This window comes from Lissotriton helveticus, chromosome 7 (genome assembly GCF_964261635.1).
Source record: "Lissotriton helveticus chromosome 7, aLisHel1.1, whole genome shotgun sequence".
Classification (NCBI taxonomy): Eukaryota; Metazoa; Chordata; class Amphibia; order Caudata; family Salamandridae; genus Lissotriton; species Lissotriton helveticus.
The window spans coordinates 1638830314-1638849959 of record NC_136068.1 but is presented as its reverse complement, the minus strand read 5'-3'; the positions used below and the strand labels follow the sequence as shown (position 1 = coordinate 1638849959).

The following is a 19646-nucleotide window of genomic DNA, read 5'->3' as shown; positions in this document are numbered from 1 at the left end:
ACTGTCCTATTCTTTTGCTCTCATTTCTCATGCCTCATCCTATCTCCACGACCCCTTCTAGGGCGTTTGTTGGCACCTTCCGCTGTACATCCATGTGTTGGATTCCTTGTTTTCTTCCCTTGTGTCTTCAGACCTTATTAACACCTTTCCTTTCCCTCTCCCTTCATTCTGTACCTGCTAAATTTTTGTGTAGCTGCTTGTTGTAAAATTCATACTGTATGTTTCGAGGAATACCTTCCATTTAATTTTCTAATGGTATCCTATCTGTCTCCTTGCCCTTCCTCTGCCCAACAAACTTTATTGCTTTCCCTCCAAAAGAGGTAGCGCACCGACATGCTACTTTGTTGTATTCTCTACTACTGTTCTACAAACCTTTCTCCTTCATTGGTTTTTATAAATTCACATGCTTGAATCATTCACAGCCATAGAGTTGCCATTTTAGTATCATGATCACCTCCTTGGAAGCAACCCAAACATGTGAGGTGAATACGCTGATCGCCATCCCCCCCAAAGAGCCAATTTAGTCTACGTTTCACCTGTGAATGAAGCCCCTCTGAGCTCTGTTATCTTTTCTTTGATAAGTTTTCTACATTTCAATTTGTTACTTTACTTTGGTCCTTTCAACCCAGTTGGCAGGGTTCTCTCAGTAGATTGTCTCACAAAAAAATTAATTAAAAATGTCTGACTTCACAAAAGGCCTCTTCAGATCTTGCAGCTCGTTTGGAAAACTGTGCCTTTATACTTTGACCTCAAAAATTGTGGTTATTGTCACCTGTTCTTTAACCTTTCAGCTAGTGCTCGCAAAATATGCAGGAAACTCTCTTCAAAGACCCTAAACTGCCCTGTGGATTGCCTGCTAATGTAGCAGCAAAAGTCCTTGACCAAGGACAAACTTTTTATTTGGGGCGAGTCAATATTGAGCTACCCCTCCACTAACTTTAAAAAATTGGAAATGAAGGGGAGCTTTCAGATTTAATATACCATAGAGGATAAGGAAGAAGAATGAAATCCCAAATGATAACCCTTCTAGGAGTAAAGTCCTTTACCCACCATCACACTCCACCACCCATCGGACTTGCTACCTGATGACCTCAAAGAATTTCATTCATTAGTTGAAAGGGCATCCAAAAGATTTCAGCTGGCAGTGTTCTGTAAGGACTATTTTCATGTCTCGTCATTGTTATTGTTAACTTGGTTTTGTATAGCGCCGAATCACCGGCAGGTCTCTGGGCGCTTTTGACAAAAATTCAGCAACAACAAGTAAGTATATATACAGAAAAGTACCGGCAAAACACCGTCTCAAATGGAACAAAAAGATTCCCTAAATAAGAATGTTTTCAAGGATTTCCTAAAGGGAAGCAAGTTAACTTCTCTACGAAGAATCTCTGGCAGTTTATTCCACATCTGTGGTAGTTGGATAGAGAAGGATCTCCCACCCTTTGTTGCCAGTTTAAAACGCGGGCATGACAGCAATTGGGCGTTAGAGGATCTCAGTGCTCGATTAGGTTTATAGATGTTAAGTCGTTCCTTTATGTAAACAGGCGCATTCCCATAGATTGCCTTATGGGCGATGCATACACTCTTGAATTCCACCATTTGCTTTAAAGGGAGCCAGTGTAGTCTCCGTAGCAGTGGGGAAGCATGGGTCTGTCTTGGTAGTCTAAAGATTAACCGTGCTGCGTCGTTCAAGACAACTTGTAGGTGGTTGATCAAGTTTTTTGGCAGACCTAAATATAATGCGTTTCCATAATCAATCCTTGAGATTATAGTTGCCGAGACAATGGTTCGAAGCATATTCAAGGAGAGCAGGGGGACTAATTTGCGCAATTGCCTGATTAGATTAATACAGGTTCCGACAACAGAGGATACTTGGCTATTCATCGTCAGTTCGTGGTCAATTTTTATACCGAGGCTCTTTACATTAGGGCACGGATTTGGAGTAGGACCAAGTTTTTCGGGCCAGAACAAATCGCCCCAAGGCGAACTAGCGGTTGAGACCACCAAAACCTCGGTTGTTTCAGGGTTTATTTTCAGTGAGTTTGCTGTCATCCAACTTACGTAAACCTCAATATACTCTGGGCCTGGTCCTGAGCCGAGATCGTATTATCTATACTCAGCAGCAGCTGAGTATCGTCAGCATAGTTAAAAATCCTACAGCCCATGTTTGCCAGGGAGTCTATCAATGGTTGCATGTAGAGATTAAATAAGAGTGGTGATAGTGCCGATCCCTGCGGGACTCAACACTCAAGGACACCCACTTCCGATATCTCATCCCTTAATTGAATTCTCTGGGTCCTCCCTGATAAAAAAGATTTTAGCCATTGAAAGGCCAGGTCCTCTATCCCACATGCGGCCAGTCTGTCCAAAAGTAGAGCATGGCTGACAGTATCAAATGCCGCTGAAAGATCTAAAAGTATCAGGGCACTTGGTTTTTTACTGTCAGCCATGCACTTGGTTTTTTACTGTCAGCCATGCATCTAAGTTCATCCAGCACCGAGAGCATTACTAACTCGGTACTGTGATGTGCCCGGAACCCCGCTTGGCGCTCCTGGAGAAGATGGTGTGACTCCAGGAACGAAGACAGGGATTTCTGCACATGTTGTTCCAAAATTTTGGACAGAAAAGGCAGCTGGGATATTGGCCTATAGTTCTTCAAACAGGCCGGGTCCGCCCCTGGCTTCTTTATCAGGGGTTTCGCGAGCCTCCTTGAAGCTAACTGGTAGGAGACCTGTGTCTAGGGAGTTGTTCAAGAGGCAGATAATATGCTCCTCTAGGACGGGGAGCGCCAAGCAGAAAATTCCGGGAGAGCAGGGGTCTGCAGGGGAACCTGACTTAGTTGTGTCCATGAGCTTGGCCAGGATTTTGGCGTCTATAGCTGGAAACCTAGAAATAGTAAATTGTGGAGGGACTCGGGGGACCTGAGATATCCCAGAAATGTTAAGAGCGTTCTTCTCGATGTCTGATAAAATAGCTGTCACTTTCTCTAGAAAATAGCTTTGGAAGGTGTTACAGTCTATTATGTCCACCTTTCCATCTTTCTTGCTCAGTTCTTTTAAGATTTTGAATGGAGACCATAGTAGTTTAAATTATTGTTGAGGTTTGGCTGAAGGTTCTAAAGCTCATGCAGACAGGAGCTCATTTAGCAGGAATTTGAAATTCAAGAGTGGACCACCTAGGCAGTCTGGGAGCTGCAAACATTTTTGGGGACTCCGAGGTGTGTCAGATTGCGTCTTTCAGCAGTGGGGCAAAACTGACCTAGATCTGTTTGCCAGTCACATGAACAAGAACTGGCAAATGTTTTACTTAATAGTTTTCAATGACTACTTGATTTGAGTGAGAGACTCTGGAATGAATCCTAAATTTGCTTCATGCAGTCCCTCTGGTTCCTTTGTTTTGATACACAAAGACCTATAGAAAATAGTACTGCACTCTGCTTACACACTCTAGAATGTCCCAGACTGAGCCAGATGTTCTCATTACTTGACCGAAGTTTGCACGTGCACCATCCTTTTCTCTTCAGTTGTTGACCTTCTCTGACAATCTCCGCATATAGGACCTTGCACGTTAACCCTTGACAGATGGACTTTACTGTCCAAAATGGTAGAGGCTCTCATTACAGCTAAAATGCTTGCCTCACGGGCAAAAAATAAACTCCACTAGGGTTGCAGTTTTCTTTAGATGGTGTTTTGTTTATTATAGACTCATTTGAGTGTATATGTTTTATGTTACGATGAGACTGGATTGTGTAAAAAAAAAAAAAAAAAAGAAAACCGTACTCGAATCTACCAACTGAGTCATTGAAGCTGGATAGCTGTTGCCTCCCCTTGTTAGGTCATTCAGAAACGTGTTCATCATGGCTGCTATATTTTACTGTTTTTCTGGAGCACTGTGTTGCCCTGTATACAGATTCTTCATGGTTGTAACATCTTTCCCGTATCCACTCATCCACTGGTGGCACTTCTGCTGCCCTCCTGTACTTTGCAATGTCCTATTTTGAAACGCGGAGTCCCAGACCGATTAGATTGCAGGAGTACCGGATACCACCCAACTCCTCCAATTTTGGTTGAAGAACAAAGGTCAACCAAGGTTTGTTTAAAGGGTGTGTTGCACTTGTAATTAGTATTCAGGTTATTCAACAACTTATTCGTCCTCATTTGGGGCTCCAAGTCGTGCTTCCAGGGAGCGAGATACTGCCCCGTGGGGTAGGGCTGAAAAAATTAGCACCAGGAATCAATGATCTGGGTTTAGCCATTCCTCTGCAAGGAATGGATTAAGTTTGAGAACGTTATGCAGTTTTAAACGATGTTACCCCAGCATGTTAAACAGATTTACATTGAAATGGGAGTTCTGCAGGGCCTATTTCTCCTTAAAGTCTTGAAAGAATTTCATATACTATCCATCCCACATGCGTCCTAGCCTTGAGATATCAATGTGATACTACTCTCTAAAGCCAGTCAGTCCCATTGAGACACTCCTGAATCTTGCCCGAGTGCTGTCTCCAGTCTGCGCTTGTTATTCCAGCCTATTCTTTTTAATGCTTGTCAGCATTTGTGTGATTTTTGGACACTGGGGGCAATGTCATGGGGATTGCTGGGTTTGTCCTGTTGCCGTAATGAGCTGTGTTGTCACTGCTGGCTGCAAGTCTCGAAAGCTGAGCCCTCGGTCATTGACTTTTTGAACAGGCTTGTCATATGAAATTCTAGGCTGTAGGCCAATCCAGATGAAGTGCCGTATGTAGGCATGGGCAGAGACAAATACAGAGATGTCATATGGGGAATTATGTTGGGAGCATCGCAATCTTGGTGGTGTAATCGATGCAGGTCTTCCAAAATACGAGGATTGAAGGGATTTCAATCTCTGGAAGTCTCTCACCATCTCTTCTGTCAAAGTGCCCATATTTAGATTTAGATTCCAGTAAAGAATTGGCTTGGTAGTTTGGTCTGCCCTGTTCCCATGATGCACTGGGCCAGGGTCAGACTAATTTGCATGTAGCCAGGTTCTGAACTGGGATGGTGCAGTGAGCTAAAAACGGTGATGGATCAAGCCCTGATCTCTTGACTGGGTAGGAGTGTTCTGCTTAATTCAGATACTCTGTCCATCACCACCCCCTTTTGAATCATATTTAGATTTCATCACAGCTAAGGGTGTGCTGCAATACAAACACAGATATGCTTGAAATAGTCGGCTTGGACCTGCATCTTAGTTTGCCAACAGGAAGCCAAATACCTGACTTTTTCTTGAACAATCATGGACTTACCCAGTTAACCCTAAGCTGCCTCCATAAAATAAACCATCTCCAACAACCTTTTTCCTGTTCATGTGGGTATGGCTGAAAGAGGAACAAATCATTTGATTACAGCAAGATGTGGTGGACAATGCCTCCATCCCATTGGAAGCGCTACACCAGCTGTTCCCTCTAATCTATTCCGAGAAGGGCTCAGTGACTAGGATGACCTGCAGTGATGAGAGAAGGCATTCCTGTTCAGTGCTCCTCCTTATAAGAAAGGATTCTGAGAGCATACCGTTGTTACTGGGCCCATTCAGAATGGTATAGGACCTTGCATGTAGGAAAGGAATCTAGGGCTGAAGTTACTCATGTGCAGGACCTGAAGATGAATTATCAAAAAAAATGAATTGAAAGCCTCTTTAATGTCTACCAGAATTAATGCGCTAGGACAAGAAATGTCATGTACAACAGGGTAAGGCGAGGTGCATTAGGAAGTCTGGACTCTAAAAAGAAAAATTTACATGCTGCTACGGATTATTTTAAATTCGATCTTCCTATCATGTTTGTATTGTCTGTTTGTGATACTTTTATGACCGCAATGGCCGAAGTAAAGTTATTAACAGACTACCATTCAAACTTTAGATATTAAAGCAAAAAGACCTTTACCTACAACACCCAAAGCGTACTTGAATAAAAAGGGAGCAACCATGGCATTTTCGTGAAATATTTCCATAGCTGTAATTTGTAAAGCAGCTATATGGTCTACACCACATGCATTTACTTAACACTGCTGTGTAGATGTGTTAGCACTCCAACAAGCCAATGTAGGGCAGGCAGTGTTTTAAAGCTACTGCAACTCACACGCTACCTCCGCTTCTTTAGAGAGACTGCTTTAAAGTCTGTGGAGAGCATGTGTATCTACAGCCACATATGTCATTGAATGGATTACTTTTACCCTATAAGCATCTGTTCGTGGCATGTAGTGCTGTAGATTCACCTGTGCCCTCTCTCCTCCCCAGACGCTTGTGGCCGTTACAGTTACAGAGTGTAACAAGTCGCTAGTAGAGGATTTCCATTTATAGACTGAAGCACTCAATAGTCCTGCCCACGTGCTGGGACCCAGGAGCACTTCAATATATAGCTTATCAAGTGTAGACTTTCGCCTTTCTTCGAGAAGGCCTGCAAAGACACTTAGAGACCAATTGGGCAGCTTATAAACATAGGCGACAATAGCCAAATTCTTTATCATGTAGTAAAAAAAAGGTCCAGATTAAAGTATTTGTTTACAATTTCAAGATGTTTTAGCAAACTGCATTAATCTCCCTCACAAACCCTTTTGTAGGCCGAGCCTGGGCAGCGCATGCGCTGCTGCGAGGCATGTAGTAGCGGAGAATGGGCCTCGAATCCTTGCCCACCACGCCCATATTTTTAATTGGCTTGTGTCATTGTCCGCGTAAATGCTGGCTTCCAGGTCGTTATTAGGCTTGTTAGTCCCTCATTGGTACTGCCTGGTCTGCATTTGTACCTCCCATGGCGACTGGCACTTTTACTTCTGTTGCAACACGGAATGTCTTATTTTGTCTGTAAGCACTATTTTCTTTAATGAGTTTCCCTACTGCAGGCACGATGTGCTTTCTTCGCCATGCTCACTTTTACTTTCAAGCAGCCCCGGACAATGGCGACTGCTTCTATGAAGTGAAATAGGTCTCGGACTTACAAGAGTTTGATCTATTGCAATTATAATTAATTGCTTAAACTCTCGTAAATGCGGGACCTATTGCATTGTAAATACTTGTCATGATGGAGAGCCTCATAGGCGGCATTATAAGGTAAAAAATTGAGGCTCCACCTTTAAGAACCTAGAAACCACCAATATCCCATCATGCTTAGGCAGTGGCAGTTGCTTCAGTTCTTTTTTCCGGCTCCTACTGACAGGACCCGGATGCCATGTGCTTGGCTTTTTTTATTTTTAAGGTTTTGTTGTCTCAAAATTAATTACAAAACTTAGTGACCACACCTTTATTCAATGTCTTTCATCTCTCCCTGTCCTTTTCTGTTTTCTGACAAAAAATTGAGGAGTTGAGTCAAATAAAATGCCTTCGTTATTTGACCAAGATGAGAGGAAGAAGGCCAAAGCAGACCCTCACTAAGTCTGTATCCTCGGTCTACCACCATCTCATGTTCCAGACGCATGTCATTGCAGGAATTGTTCGCGAAACCCCTTGCGTGAAAGGGAGAAGATTTCTCTTCATGGGACTGAAAAGAGATGATGCCCACAAACCCAGCCTGAAGGTGGGACCTCCGAGCAAGAGGAAGATCAGTCTTACACCAGGGCTCGCGCTTCAACCACTAGAGGATGTGGGGGGGTCTGAAAAGAGATTTTCTGGCCAAAAACATGGGCCCCCATCGACTTAGAGAGGATTGATGTCTAGGCAAGGTAAGGCTCCGATTTGTTCACCGTCAAGAGCTGGATCGACCTTGAGGAAGCACCGTCGTTCGACAGAGTTAACGTCAAAAGACCATATATTGCTGACTTGCACATTGCGGTTTTGGAGTGCATCATCGTGGGGAAGGAGAGTGGCTTTACATTGAGAAATGGAACAACATCTAAACGTAGTGAAATGTCGACATCGAGGAGACTAGAAAGGAGGAGGAGAATATATTATTCTCTAGAATCTCAATATTCGAGTGTGTATTCACCTTCTCCCATTCTGGTACCATCATCTCAGTCTCATCACCCTACATTACCCGCTCCACCTCAGTCTCGCCACCACCCCACCGGTGCTATCTTCACCTCCTCAACCATCCTCGCCTTTTCCACCACCTCCACCAATAGCATCTCCTCCAGTGACTCCAGTTCCACCTAGAGGCACTCTAGCTCCGAGGAATAGGTAGCACTCTTGAACTCATCACTGTTCTCGCCATCATGGTCATCATAGTCTTAGGCACTCAACATCCTTTTGCTGGTCTCATAGATGCCATAGGTCTCACCATACAAGATGTGGACCAAGATCTTACCGAAGACATACAGATACTTCCTCCACGTCTACACGAGGATATTCTCCAACAATATCAGACTCTCCACCTCCTTGTATCTCACCTTTGGGAGGACATTACAACCTTCATGGAGGTCCTGTATGAGGGGCGGCTAAACTAATTATGAGGCTGTCAGTCCCAACATCTCCCACATCGGTGATATTCGAGACACAACACCATTGACAGCTTCCAGACCTCTACTTTCGTTGGTCCCTGACCTCTGAGAAGCTGCCATGGAGCAGTTTTTTGACACTGGTCATAATTAAGCCTCCTCCGTTAAGGCTTCAGAAGAAATATTGGCCCCCCGGATCAAGACCCTCTATTCCTGCGCTCTGATCCTCCACCAGAGTATATGGTAATATTAGTGGCCAAAAAGTAACATTCTTCATCTCTGTCATCTGCTACTCCGGATAAAGAGAGCAGGAGACTGGATGCGGCAGTCCGCAAAGTTTGCAGCAACATCAATGAAAGCAGCCAGTGCTACAGCTCTCTTTTGCAGATATGACAGTCCTATGGGATTCCATCCAGCATTTCACTTAACATTTCACAAGAGAGAAGACTTCATGGAAATAGCCAGCAAGGGGCAATTGTGTCTAATCAAGTGAATAACGCAGCAGCAGATTCTTCCCTACTTAGCCGCACATGCATACTGTCACCAGGTTACCTTAAAAAGACATGCTTTCCTCTGGTTGACATCCCTCCAGCTGGAATCACAACAACGTATACAGAACTTGCTATAGGTCCCACACTCTTTGGAAGTCACGCTGATAACGAATTGGTGAGATTGAAAAGCAAAATGGAGACCCTCAAAGCAATGGGTCTAGAGAAACCAAAAGAGTAAAGATCTTTTTGACTCTACCAACATAATTTGTATTCTCTGAGGGTTCAAACCTGTCTGTTGTACACATGTAGACCTCAACAGCAACTTCAAAAGTCACACCAGTGAAAATAGACTAGAGGATGCTCTGCCCAACATTCCGCCCAAGGGGCTAAACAGGCAACTGGATCCAAACCATGAGTTCTCTACCCCCACTCAGCTACCCCAGAGGCCAGCATCCTTTTACAGACGAAGGCGTGGACGCCAGAGACAATGGGGCACAGGCATTTTACGCCAGTTACTTCCTGGTTGCAAAGAAAGACAAAAACTAATTCAGACCTATACTTGATCTCAAAATAGCCAACAAGTGGATTTGACTAGTGACGTTTCAGATGCTGGCATCAGATCTACACCCTATTACACCATAGAGATTGGCTTTGCTACATCAACCTTCATTCACAATGCATACTTTCATATTCCAATCACCAGAAAGCATTGAAAATGTTAAAGGTTAGTTGTGGGACAGGACTATTATCTGTACCCAGCACTTCAATTTGGCCTAAAGTCAGCAACCAGAACGTTTTCAAAGTATGTGGCCTTGGTGACAGCCCATCTGAGAAAGCACTGAATCTTCATATGCCCATACCCAGATGGCAGGTTAATAAAGGCATCAATGTCTCAGGAAGCCCAACTTCACGTCAAGTGGACTTGCAGTCTCCTTCAACGGTTGGAGCTTCAGGTCAACCTCAAGTCTACCGTAACTCCGGTTCAGAATTTGTATTACTTGGGAGCCTCCAGCAACGCCTATTGATCCTTCAGAAGGTGTCTCTCATGAAGGGTTTCTCATCCTACAGTGAGGGCAGTATAATCTCTTCTCGGCTTGATGGCCTCCTGCATCTTTGACACCTCAAATACTCGCCTCAGCATGCAGCTTCTCTAAGAATGTCTAGAGGACCAGTGGGACCAACTGGCGGGCAACTGGGAAGACCAGGTCTAACGGTCTCAAAACCGTGCAAAACATTTCCTGAAATGGTGGTGCTCTCCAACCAATCTCTTGCAAGGCATGCCACTTCACTAACAGATGTTTTTGTTTTTGCACTTCACTAACCGGTCCCCTTCTCAGACCATAGTGACAGATGCATCACTACTATGATGGGGAGCCTACAAGGATTCGGGCATATATTCAGAAGGAGAGATTATGTACTATATCAATCTCCTAAAGCTCTGCGCAGTTCATCTATCGCTTAAGGTCTTTCACTTATCATTTACAACCACGCCTTTGCTTGTTCAGACGGACAATAGAACCACCATGCACTACCTCAACAAGTAGGTAGGGATGAGGTCCAGAGCCTTTTCACTTCAAGCCCAGGCGATTTAGAGATGGCTCTTTGGCAGGAACCTGAAAATAACGGCAACTCACCTCCCAGGTTTCCAAAATGTTCAGGTGGACACACTTGGCAGAGTTCTCAACGAAAACCACAAATGGGTCTTGCACAACGAGGTCGTACAAAATATCTTTAAAATGTGGGACCCTCAACCACCACAGAAAATGCAGCCGGACCCTGGGGAATGCCCTATGAATTGACTCGTCCAACACATTTCTTTATGCCTTTCCACTGATTCCCCTGATACCAACAGTCCTAATCAAGCTGTCCCACTCGAGAGCCAAGATGATCCTCATAGCTCTATAGAGTGACCACGTCAATGGTGGTTCATGGACCTTCTTCACCGGTCAGCGCATCCACACCTCAAGTTGCCATTCAGCCCAGACCTACTAACGAAATTCGGAAGCCAGATGCTTCACCTCAATCTCTCCTCCTTGAATTTAGCTACATGGCTCATGAGCTAGTGCAATATGGATATTTGAACCTGCCACAAGACTGCATGGAGATCCTGAAGGACGCTATGTGGCCTTCCACCTGTTCCGTTTACACCTTCAAGTGAAACATTTTGTGTTTGGTGTTACTCGAACGTGAACCCTACTAAGTGCCAAGAAGATTTTATTCTGCCATACCTTCTACATTTGGCTAAATTTGGCTTGAAATTCTATTCTATAAAGGTTCGCCTGGCAACACTTTCTGCCTATAGAAAATGTCCTTCACAGACCTCTTTTTTTCCAAAATCCCAGTGATTAAGGGTTTTTTAGAAGGGTTGAACAAGGTTTACTCTCCCATCAGTGATCCCTCACCTCCCTGGGAACTTAACATAGTAATTTCATGCCTTATGCAGGATCCCTTTGAGCCGATTCACAAAGCCTGCCTGCAACACCTTTCTTGGAAGACCGCTTTCCTTGTAGCTATTGCTAATGTTATCCATTAGCTCGCAGGATTAGCTTGATCCAAGCACAGTGTTCTCATAAACCATACACAGTTGTCCACTTCAATAAAGTGGTCATGAGGACTCATCCGAAATTCCTCCCCAGGGTGATTTCGGACTAACATGTCAACCAGACCATTTCATTTCCCACATTATTTCAGAATCCCTCTACTCCAGCGAAAATAACTCTTCATTCCCTAGATGGGAGGAGAGTTTTTTAAGATTCCATCTCAATAAAACACAGGACATCTGCAAATCAAACCAATTGTTTAATAAATATGGTCTGGTCTGTATTCTTTTAGCCACTTCCAAACAATCCAAGGATAGTTTCCTGTATTCGGTTCTGCTATCAAGAAGCTAACAAAAGTCAGCTAAACCTAAGGCACGCTCCACTAGAGATAAAGCAGCTACTGCTGCCTTAATGAGAAATATTTATATTGTGGATATTTGCAAAGCAGCCACATGGAGATCAGTTCACACATTCACCAAACACGATAGCCTAGGCTCTGATGCTAGAGCAGAAGCTCAAGTAGGGCAGGATTCTCTCAGAAATCTATTAGCTTACAGGCTACCTTAGTTCATCCTATATCTTCACTGCTCTTAGTGGGGATGGGCTTGGTAATCTATCCCGTTCTTATGACTATAAATGGAAATCCCTTACGAAAGAAGGAATAGTTCTTACCTATAACTCCTGTTCTCTCGTTGTGGAATTTCCATTATAGTCATAAGCAACCCTCCCTCCCTCCTTGGTGGAATGGACCAATGTATCCATGGAATCTACGTATTATCATACATTGCCTTAAAAAAAACTGAAGCAACTGCCACTGCCTTAGCATGATGGTAAACTGGTGGTCTCTGGGTGCCTAAAGGCGCAGTGTCTCTATTTTGAATCTTATAATGACAGCCTATGAGGCTACGCTGCCCTGCTCTCCATCTTTATCATAAAACAGGGGTGTGTGAGGGAGATTTAGGTTTGCTAAAACGTCTTGAAATTATACACAAATACTTTGGTCTGGCCCTTGTTTAACTTCGCGATGAAGAATTTGGCCTTTGTTGACTATGTATATAGGCTGCATAATTTGTCTCAAGTGTATTTGCAGGCCTTCCTGAAGAAAGGGGAAAGAAAACATTTAAGAAGACCTGTATTGAAGTGCTTCAGGGTCCCCTGCATGTAGGCGGGACTATTCAGTGCTTAGTACTGTAATGGGAATTCCCCTATGAGAGAACAGGAGCTGCAGGTAAACTATTCCTTCCAGGGTCTCATGTTGGTGGAGAAATTCAAGGTTTATTAATGTAATGTAGATTCCTATGATAGAAACTAAGGCTGCGTGTAAGTAACCTTTACTTCTCTTCATATGGGTGAATGCCTCCAAAGCTAAACTGACCTAAATGGGGTTCTTCCAAATGTATGTGCCTTTTTTGATTTCCTAGCACTTGTTTATAACATTGTTTTCATGGCTTCTAGATTTACCAGTACATTCAAAGCCGGTTTTATCGCTCACCTGAGGTTTTACTTGGAATGCCATATGATTTGGCTATTGATGTGTGGTCCTTGGGATGCATTCTAGTGGAAATGCACACAGGTGAACCTCTTTTCAGTGGTTCTAATGAGGTAAGCAATGTCAATTATTTTCTTCTGTTTACATTCACTTTTGTATAAGGCAGCATATCTATTTTCACTTTGCATTTCTTTCTCCTACAGATCATTCAAATGTAAGCAGTACATATTGCAAATTATATCCAAGTTCAGTCTGTTGATTAGCCTTTTGGCAATTCTGTTTATAGTTCTGTACAGTAGTAAGAACATTGAGCATTTTGGTGAACACAAAAGCAGAGGAACACATTTTTATTGGTCAATGAGACCCAAGCAGTAGGAGCATATACGAAACATCAACTCCAGTATTTGCAAATATATTTACTTGTTAGGAGGCAGATAAAGTGACTGCAGAGCGGAAATTAATGGATTAGATAATATGTTATCAATCGGTAAGACTGAAATCATAATAAAGAAGCAGTAGTTTGCAGGTTGACTATAGCATAAATTCGTTGAAAAGGTCTTGTTGCTGGAATTCTGCACATACACAGCGCTATACGCTGGAAAACAGAACCTCGATGTATAGGGGTTGTACCTTCCTATCACCTTAGTACCCAAAATCCCCTAACAGACTAGCTACAGTGTCTCATTTGTTCTTCTACATAATAGCAACGCTACAAATAATTAGACAACCCAGAATCATGGTAGCAAGACATACCCTTCCGCTCACTCATACTTGTCCACAGTAAGGATGGTCAGAGTCACTGTATAGTTCAAAATGTTTATTTTAACTATTGTGCTCAATAATGCAGTATACAAGCCACTACCAGCAGCAAAATGCATAAACCTAACACAGTTAGCATTGTTACAATACCATAGAATATGAAGGAGGATGTCATTATAAGTCACTATAAGGCCTAACCACCCTAGCCGTGGTAAGTTGAAGTTTATTATATAAAGGAAGATATCTTGGAGTTTGTCAGCATACCCCATACCTTAGAGCCTACATGGTAGCTTTACATCATAGGAACAGCATAGCTCTTCTCCAAGGAAAGGTTTCCCTCCAAGTGTTTGTGAACAACATGCAACCCCGTAATATCAAAGCACAAGCTCTCCAACAGTGCAGCTGTGTTTCGCATGTTTTGTCTAGGTAATCTGCACTGACCAGATCGGAATAACAAGGGGCATGTTTTTCGACCTTTTACATTGTGTTCAGACTAAACTCCAGAGTCAGCAGAGAACGCAGAAAGCAGACCGTTCTCATGTGACAGGCACAAACAGTCTTGCAAAATAAACTTGTGTAGTAACTTGCGCAAAAGCAGCATCATGGCAGCAGAGCTCATGCTAACTTAGCAATGTCGAGAATTACCCTAACGGGTGCATACATGTTATCTACAGTTCCTTCATTGAAAGGCTGCCTTCCTAAAGCAGTCACATCACTCAGGCACATCAATGAATTGGAGGCCCTCACACTTCAGGAATCTTTTTTCCCCACAACCACAAGTTGTCTTTTATTACCAATCCTAAGTTTTGCAGCATGAACCCTTTTCTGGATTAACATGCTGTGCAGTATTCCGCCATATAGTGGTTGGGTCCAGAATACTTGTTTTTTTGTCTTTTTGTGTTTGGGCATTGTCGACCACAGTTTGGTGCCAGGTATGTCCCCTGTGTGACTTTGGACGGCGCCCTGGAAGTTGTGCTTAGTAGCCAGCTTCAGATTTTTTTTTCCTGCAGTTGGGTCTGGAAGCAAGCGAGGACGCTACCGAAAATCACAGAAAACCCTGAAAATGTTTTTTTAAAAGTGAAACCTAAACATTGCATGGACCACATGACCGGAGAACATACCTGGCCTTCGGAGACGACGTCTTCAAAACAGAATACTGCCCCATGACGACGCATGGTTCGACAAATGGTGAGGTTTGGGAAAGATCCACTTAAAATTCTGCCTCGAGAGCCACCACAAATTTGCCCAAAGTGATCCATATGAGGTGTGCAAACTCTGTTTGCACAAGGACAAGGATTGTGAGGTCTGTGCAGTGTTTCTGTCGAAGGTTCTCAGGGCACTCTGAAAGCAGAGAGAGGGCCACTACGTGACAATGGCCCAGGGATAGAAGAAACCTTCTCTGAAGGACTTGGGTCTCTCCAGCAACAAGGAGGACCAAGGAGCTGCAGCAGAATCAACACCCAGGTTCGGACGTCGAAATTCTCAACTGAGACTCAGAAAAATCTCACCCAGAAAAAGATGGCAAAAGACACAGAAAAGACAGATCAGGTAAGACACCCATACCCGCTGAAAACGAAGGACCACAAAAAGAAGGCACAGCCGAAGGCAGCACCGATGGCGTGTGAAAAGGCGATCAAAGGTCTGCCGTGATCCAAAGAACCCAACGGAACCCTGGCCAAGGGACTCAGACGAGGGAAGATAGCTTAAGGCGTCGAAGCAAAGGGTCGAGCAAGAACCCACGAAGTCAGCGACTCCACCCTCAAACACGGTGTCCACCACTTCAAAAAAGAGAAACTCTCCAGTCACCGACACCGAGAGAACCCTCTTGGTCAAAGAAGAAAAGACTTCTCAAAGCACAAATGGTGGCACTCCTCCAAAAGAAAAAGGAGTTTGACGAATCACTCGAGGGATTCCGTATCCCTGCTATTCCCACCGTCTACACCGACAACGTTGACACCGAAGAAACGGAAAACACCGAAGAGGAGGAAGAGATCCTCCATTCGTGTCCAACTCCCGAACCACACAACAAGGACGCCGATGAGTACATAAATGCACCAGAGGAAGAAGATGCCTCTGAGAATTTCGAGGATCAATGGAACGACCTCGACACGGAAAGTCCAGAGGAGGAAATATGCTGTTATCCCTCGAAGGCTTTGCCTTCAGATGAACTCGCCTTCTATAACTGACTCATAAAAAGAGCAGCAGACGTTTTTGGGGTCGCCCTTGAAAAAGAAAAGGAGGTAACCTGCTTCCTGCTAGAGATATTAGCTCCTGCCAACAAGGCCACACTGTATCTTCCCATGCTACAAAGCATCCTGGAACAAGGCAAGGAACCCTTCAACGATCCAGCCTCCGCCAAAGGAGTAACACCAAGGGTTGCGAAGTACAAACCTTTCTCCAAGGACCCTTAGTATATACAGGGAAATACTGTACCAGACTATTATTGTCACCACAGCAAGGAAGAGGGTCAACTCCCTTTCCAACACCGGTCCCCCTCCAGAGAAGGAGACCAAAAGAATGGACATGGTGGGCATAAAAATTAGAAAAGGAGGCAGGTACGCCATGGCGCATTGCAAACTCAAACACCCGGTTAAACAGGTATGGTCACCAACAATTGGAGGACATCGAGGAGCTAATCAACAAGCTCCCAGAAGAAGACCTGAAAAGAGGAAAATGCATTGTTCAGGAAGACAAGAATATTGCAAATGCATGCCGAAAGTCAGCAATCGATGCTGCAGATACTGCCAGCAGACAAATGTGCACAGGCACCACACTAAGGAGAAATGCCTGGCTAAAAATATCCGGCTTTAAGCAGGATGTGCAGTCCTCCATCATTAACAGACCATTCACAGGGGACACCCTGTTCGGCAAAGAAGTAGACAAAACCCTCCAACAAATAAAGGACAACGAAACTGTAAGAGCTATGGGAGCCCTGCAACAAAGAGGAGCTTTCAAAAGAGGAGGGTTTAACGGAAGGAAACCCACAGGAAGAACCTTGCACATGGACAACAAATACTTCATCCAGAGCAGGCCCAAGGAAACGGTCAACAGTCAAGCCAACAGACCGGATATCAAACCTGGCAACAACAGCCAAAGCAGTGCTTTTGTGGAAAGTGAAGAGGCAGTGGCCAACCCTTCATAGGAAGAGCAAACTGATGAAACTGACTCATGCACAAAAGAAAACCCACACACCACACCAGTGGGGGGGGGTGGCAGGATAGCACAATACCTGCAACAATAGCAAAATATCACTACGGACAAGTGGATATTTAATATGATAAAATATGGGTATTGCATAGAGCTGACAAAGACACCACCAGCAAAACGTCCAGAAATAAGAAGGCGCCACAAATCAGAACTCACACATTTAAGATCAGAAATCAAAGAGCTTTTTCAAAAACAAGCAATAGAAACGGTACCAAAGGGAGACCTTTTCAAGGGAAAATACTCCCCTTATTTCCTAGTGCCCAAGCAAGACCAGACCTAAGGTTCATAAACAAGTTCATCTTAACAGATTTCAAGATGACTACCCCAAGAAATAATACTACAAATTCAAAGGGGACATTACATCACAACAATAGACCTCAAAGATGCATACTTGCACATTCCCATGAACAAAAACCACAAAGTATCTCAGATTCCTTCACGAAGGAACACACTATCAGTTGAAGGTGCTACCTTTTGGAATAAAATCAGCACTACGAGTCTTCACCAGGTGCCTAGCCGCAGTAGCAGCACACCTACGAAAGGAAGGAATACATTTCTATCCTCATCTAGACAACTGGCTCATAAGAACAAATGCAAGACAAAGATGTCACAAACGTGTTCGAACAGTAATCTTCACACTCCAAAAACTAGGATTCTCAAATCACAAGAAGTCGTACACAAAGCAAGAACAAGAGAAAAAATTCTTAGGGGCAAGACTCAACTCATTACTTCCACAAGCTTATCCAACCCAAAACAGGATACACTCCATCAGGCGGAAAACGTCACTTTACCAGAGGGGTGAATCTCTGACAGTGAGGGGAGTCAAACTCATGGGCACTCATTCCTCATGCCCGCCTCCATATGCGTTCCTTCCAGGAATGACTTTCCAACAATTGGTGTAAGAAAGTGGCTCTGTATATACTGGACCAGAGTAAGGTCCGGTGTGCACATAGTCCATAGTCCCCAGATGTTTGGCAGAGGCTAAAGTTAGATATAACCATACTCTCAAAAGTGGTAGCTTGGTCGAGCAGTAAGGCAGGATCAGAGGACAGTGTAAAGCATTTGTTGTGCACACTCAGTCAGCAAATGGTCTCGCACACTCAAGAACTGAACTGAACTCTAGGTCAATTGTTTATTATATAAAAATATATTGTTTTATTTTAGAACCACAATTAGGTATAATAATACTTTCTCAGAATGAGAAGCTACAGTTGAATACTTTCAAATAGCTGTAGACTTTTCAATGCAATGGATACAGTTGTTGCAATATGCAACACAAGTTAAGCACAGTTTATAACATGGAGCTCAGTGGGAATTTTAAGTAAAATGCAATATCAATTACTTTACGTATGGTTTTCTTAGGGCTGGATCCTGGATTCAGCCCTTGTGCATCTCCTGTAAACAGTTGAAAGAAATAGTTTTTGTTACACCGGCGATTTTTAAGGAATATTTGTAGGTTTAAAAAATAGACAGAAGAATTTCTGGCAAAAACCTGCCAATGTTATCCTATGGAGGAAAATTGTTATCCGAAACTCAGTTGTAAGTACTTTTTAGGGTCTGTGCTGGGTACAAAGATCCAGCACTGGGAGCTCTCCTGGTAACAGGTGAGTAATTTCGTTTTCGTTGATTGGGTGATTTTTAGTGAATATTTCAAAGTTTCAAATCTCAACACTTATGTTAAAAGAATTTCCAAGTGAAAACCAGTCAGTTTTACCCAAAGGAGAAAAACTAGGTTATCAGTTTCCAGGTAAGTACTCGACTGGCAGAGTTAAGGTTCTGGGGCAAGACTCGGGGGTCTCCCAGGTTCAGGTAGGTATAGTAGTTACACCCTTAGCGGCACATGGGCAGCCGGGTGCAGAGAGAGCAGGCCCAATGTTAGCCTATGGCGGGTATGAGGCCTTTGGTTGGTGGCTGCTAGCAGGCAGGCCACATGGCTGTGGGAGCTGAGCTCCTGGTCACTTTCACAGGGCAAGTGGGTAAGTAAAATAGAACAGATGCTGCACTTCCAGTGGCACTCGGGCGTCTGTGTGCAGGGTGCTTTTGGGGCGTCGGGCGCCCAATGGTTTTCAATGGGAAAGCTACAAGACGAACAAAGGCTGCAAGCTTTGGGACGGAGATTGTTCAGGTGCGACGGCCACTTGGAGAGGTAAGTTGGGAAGCTGTAGGTTAGGTAGACACCCAGGAGTTGGGCACAGGGAGCTGTGGGGGGCTGGGTGCAGGGGTGTCTTTTGGTGTCTGAAAATCTTACCCTCAGCTGGTCGCGGTTGGAGGGGTCCCTTGTTGTGAGGCTGATGGGTGCCAGGAGCGTCAAAGAGGCTCCTTGGGTGCTGGATTCTGGGTCACAGTCGCTGGGGGACATCCTTGTGGTCTTTGTTCACTCTGGCGCAGGCCCTGCTCGGCAGGTGCAGAGTGGGCTGGATTTGCGGTTTCTGGCTGGCACCAGGGGTTGTAGATCTTTAGCAGAACCACTGCTTTTGAGAGTCTCAGTCTTTGGATGAGCAAGGCAGTCAGGTCCTCTGGGTTTTTGAGGTTGCTGACCACAGGAGACGCCGGGTTTTAGCAGGAGCAGGTTCGAAGGTTGACATGTCGGTAGAGCTGTGGCCAAATCAGTTGGTGTTGTCCTCTTGTTAGCAGCTGCACGGCAGGTGGTCTTCTTGTTCTTCTTTGTAGTTTCGGAATCAGGATCTGAGGAAGGAAGGTTCAGGGTGCCCTAAATACTAAATGTTCGAGGCATATGAGCTGCAGATACTACACTTTTGCATTAGATCGCCACCTGGTGTTAGGC

At 44.2% G+C, this 19646-nt stretch overlaps 1 protein-coding gene across 1 annotated transcript in view; it reads left to right on the top strand.

Annotated features, from left to right (window-relative positions):
- LOC144770632 (dual specificity tyrosine-phosphorylation-regulated kinase 1B-like) overlaps window positions 1-19646 on the top strand; it is a 431276-nt gene that overhangs the window by 278517 nt on the left and 133113 nt on the right. Inside the window, exon 7 of the mRNA XM_078655322.1 lies at window positions 12862-13008. Within this exon, the coding sequence (XP_078511448.1) occupies window positions 12862-13008 (147 nt within the window). The remainder of the gene's footprint in view (window positions 1-12861; window positions 13009-19646) is intronic.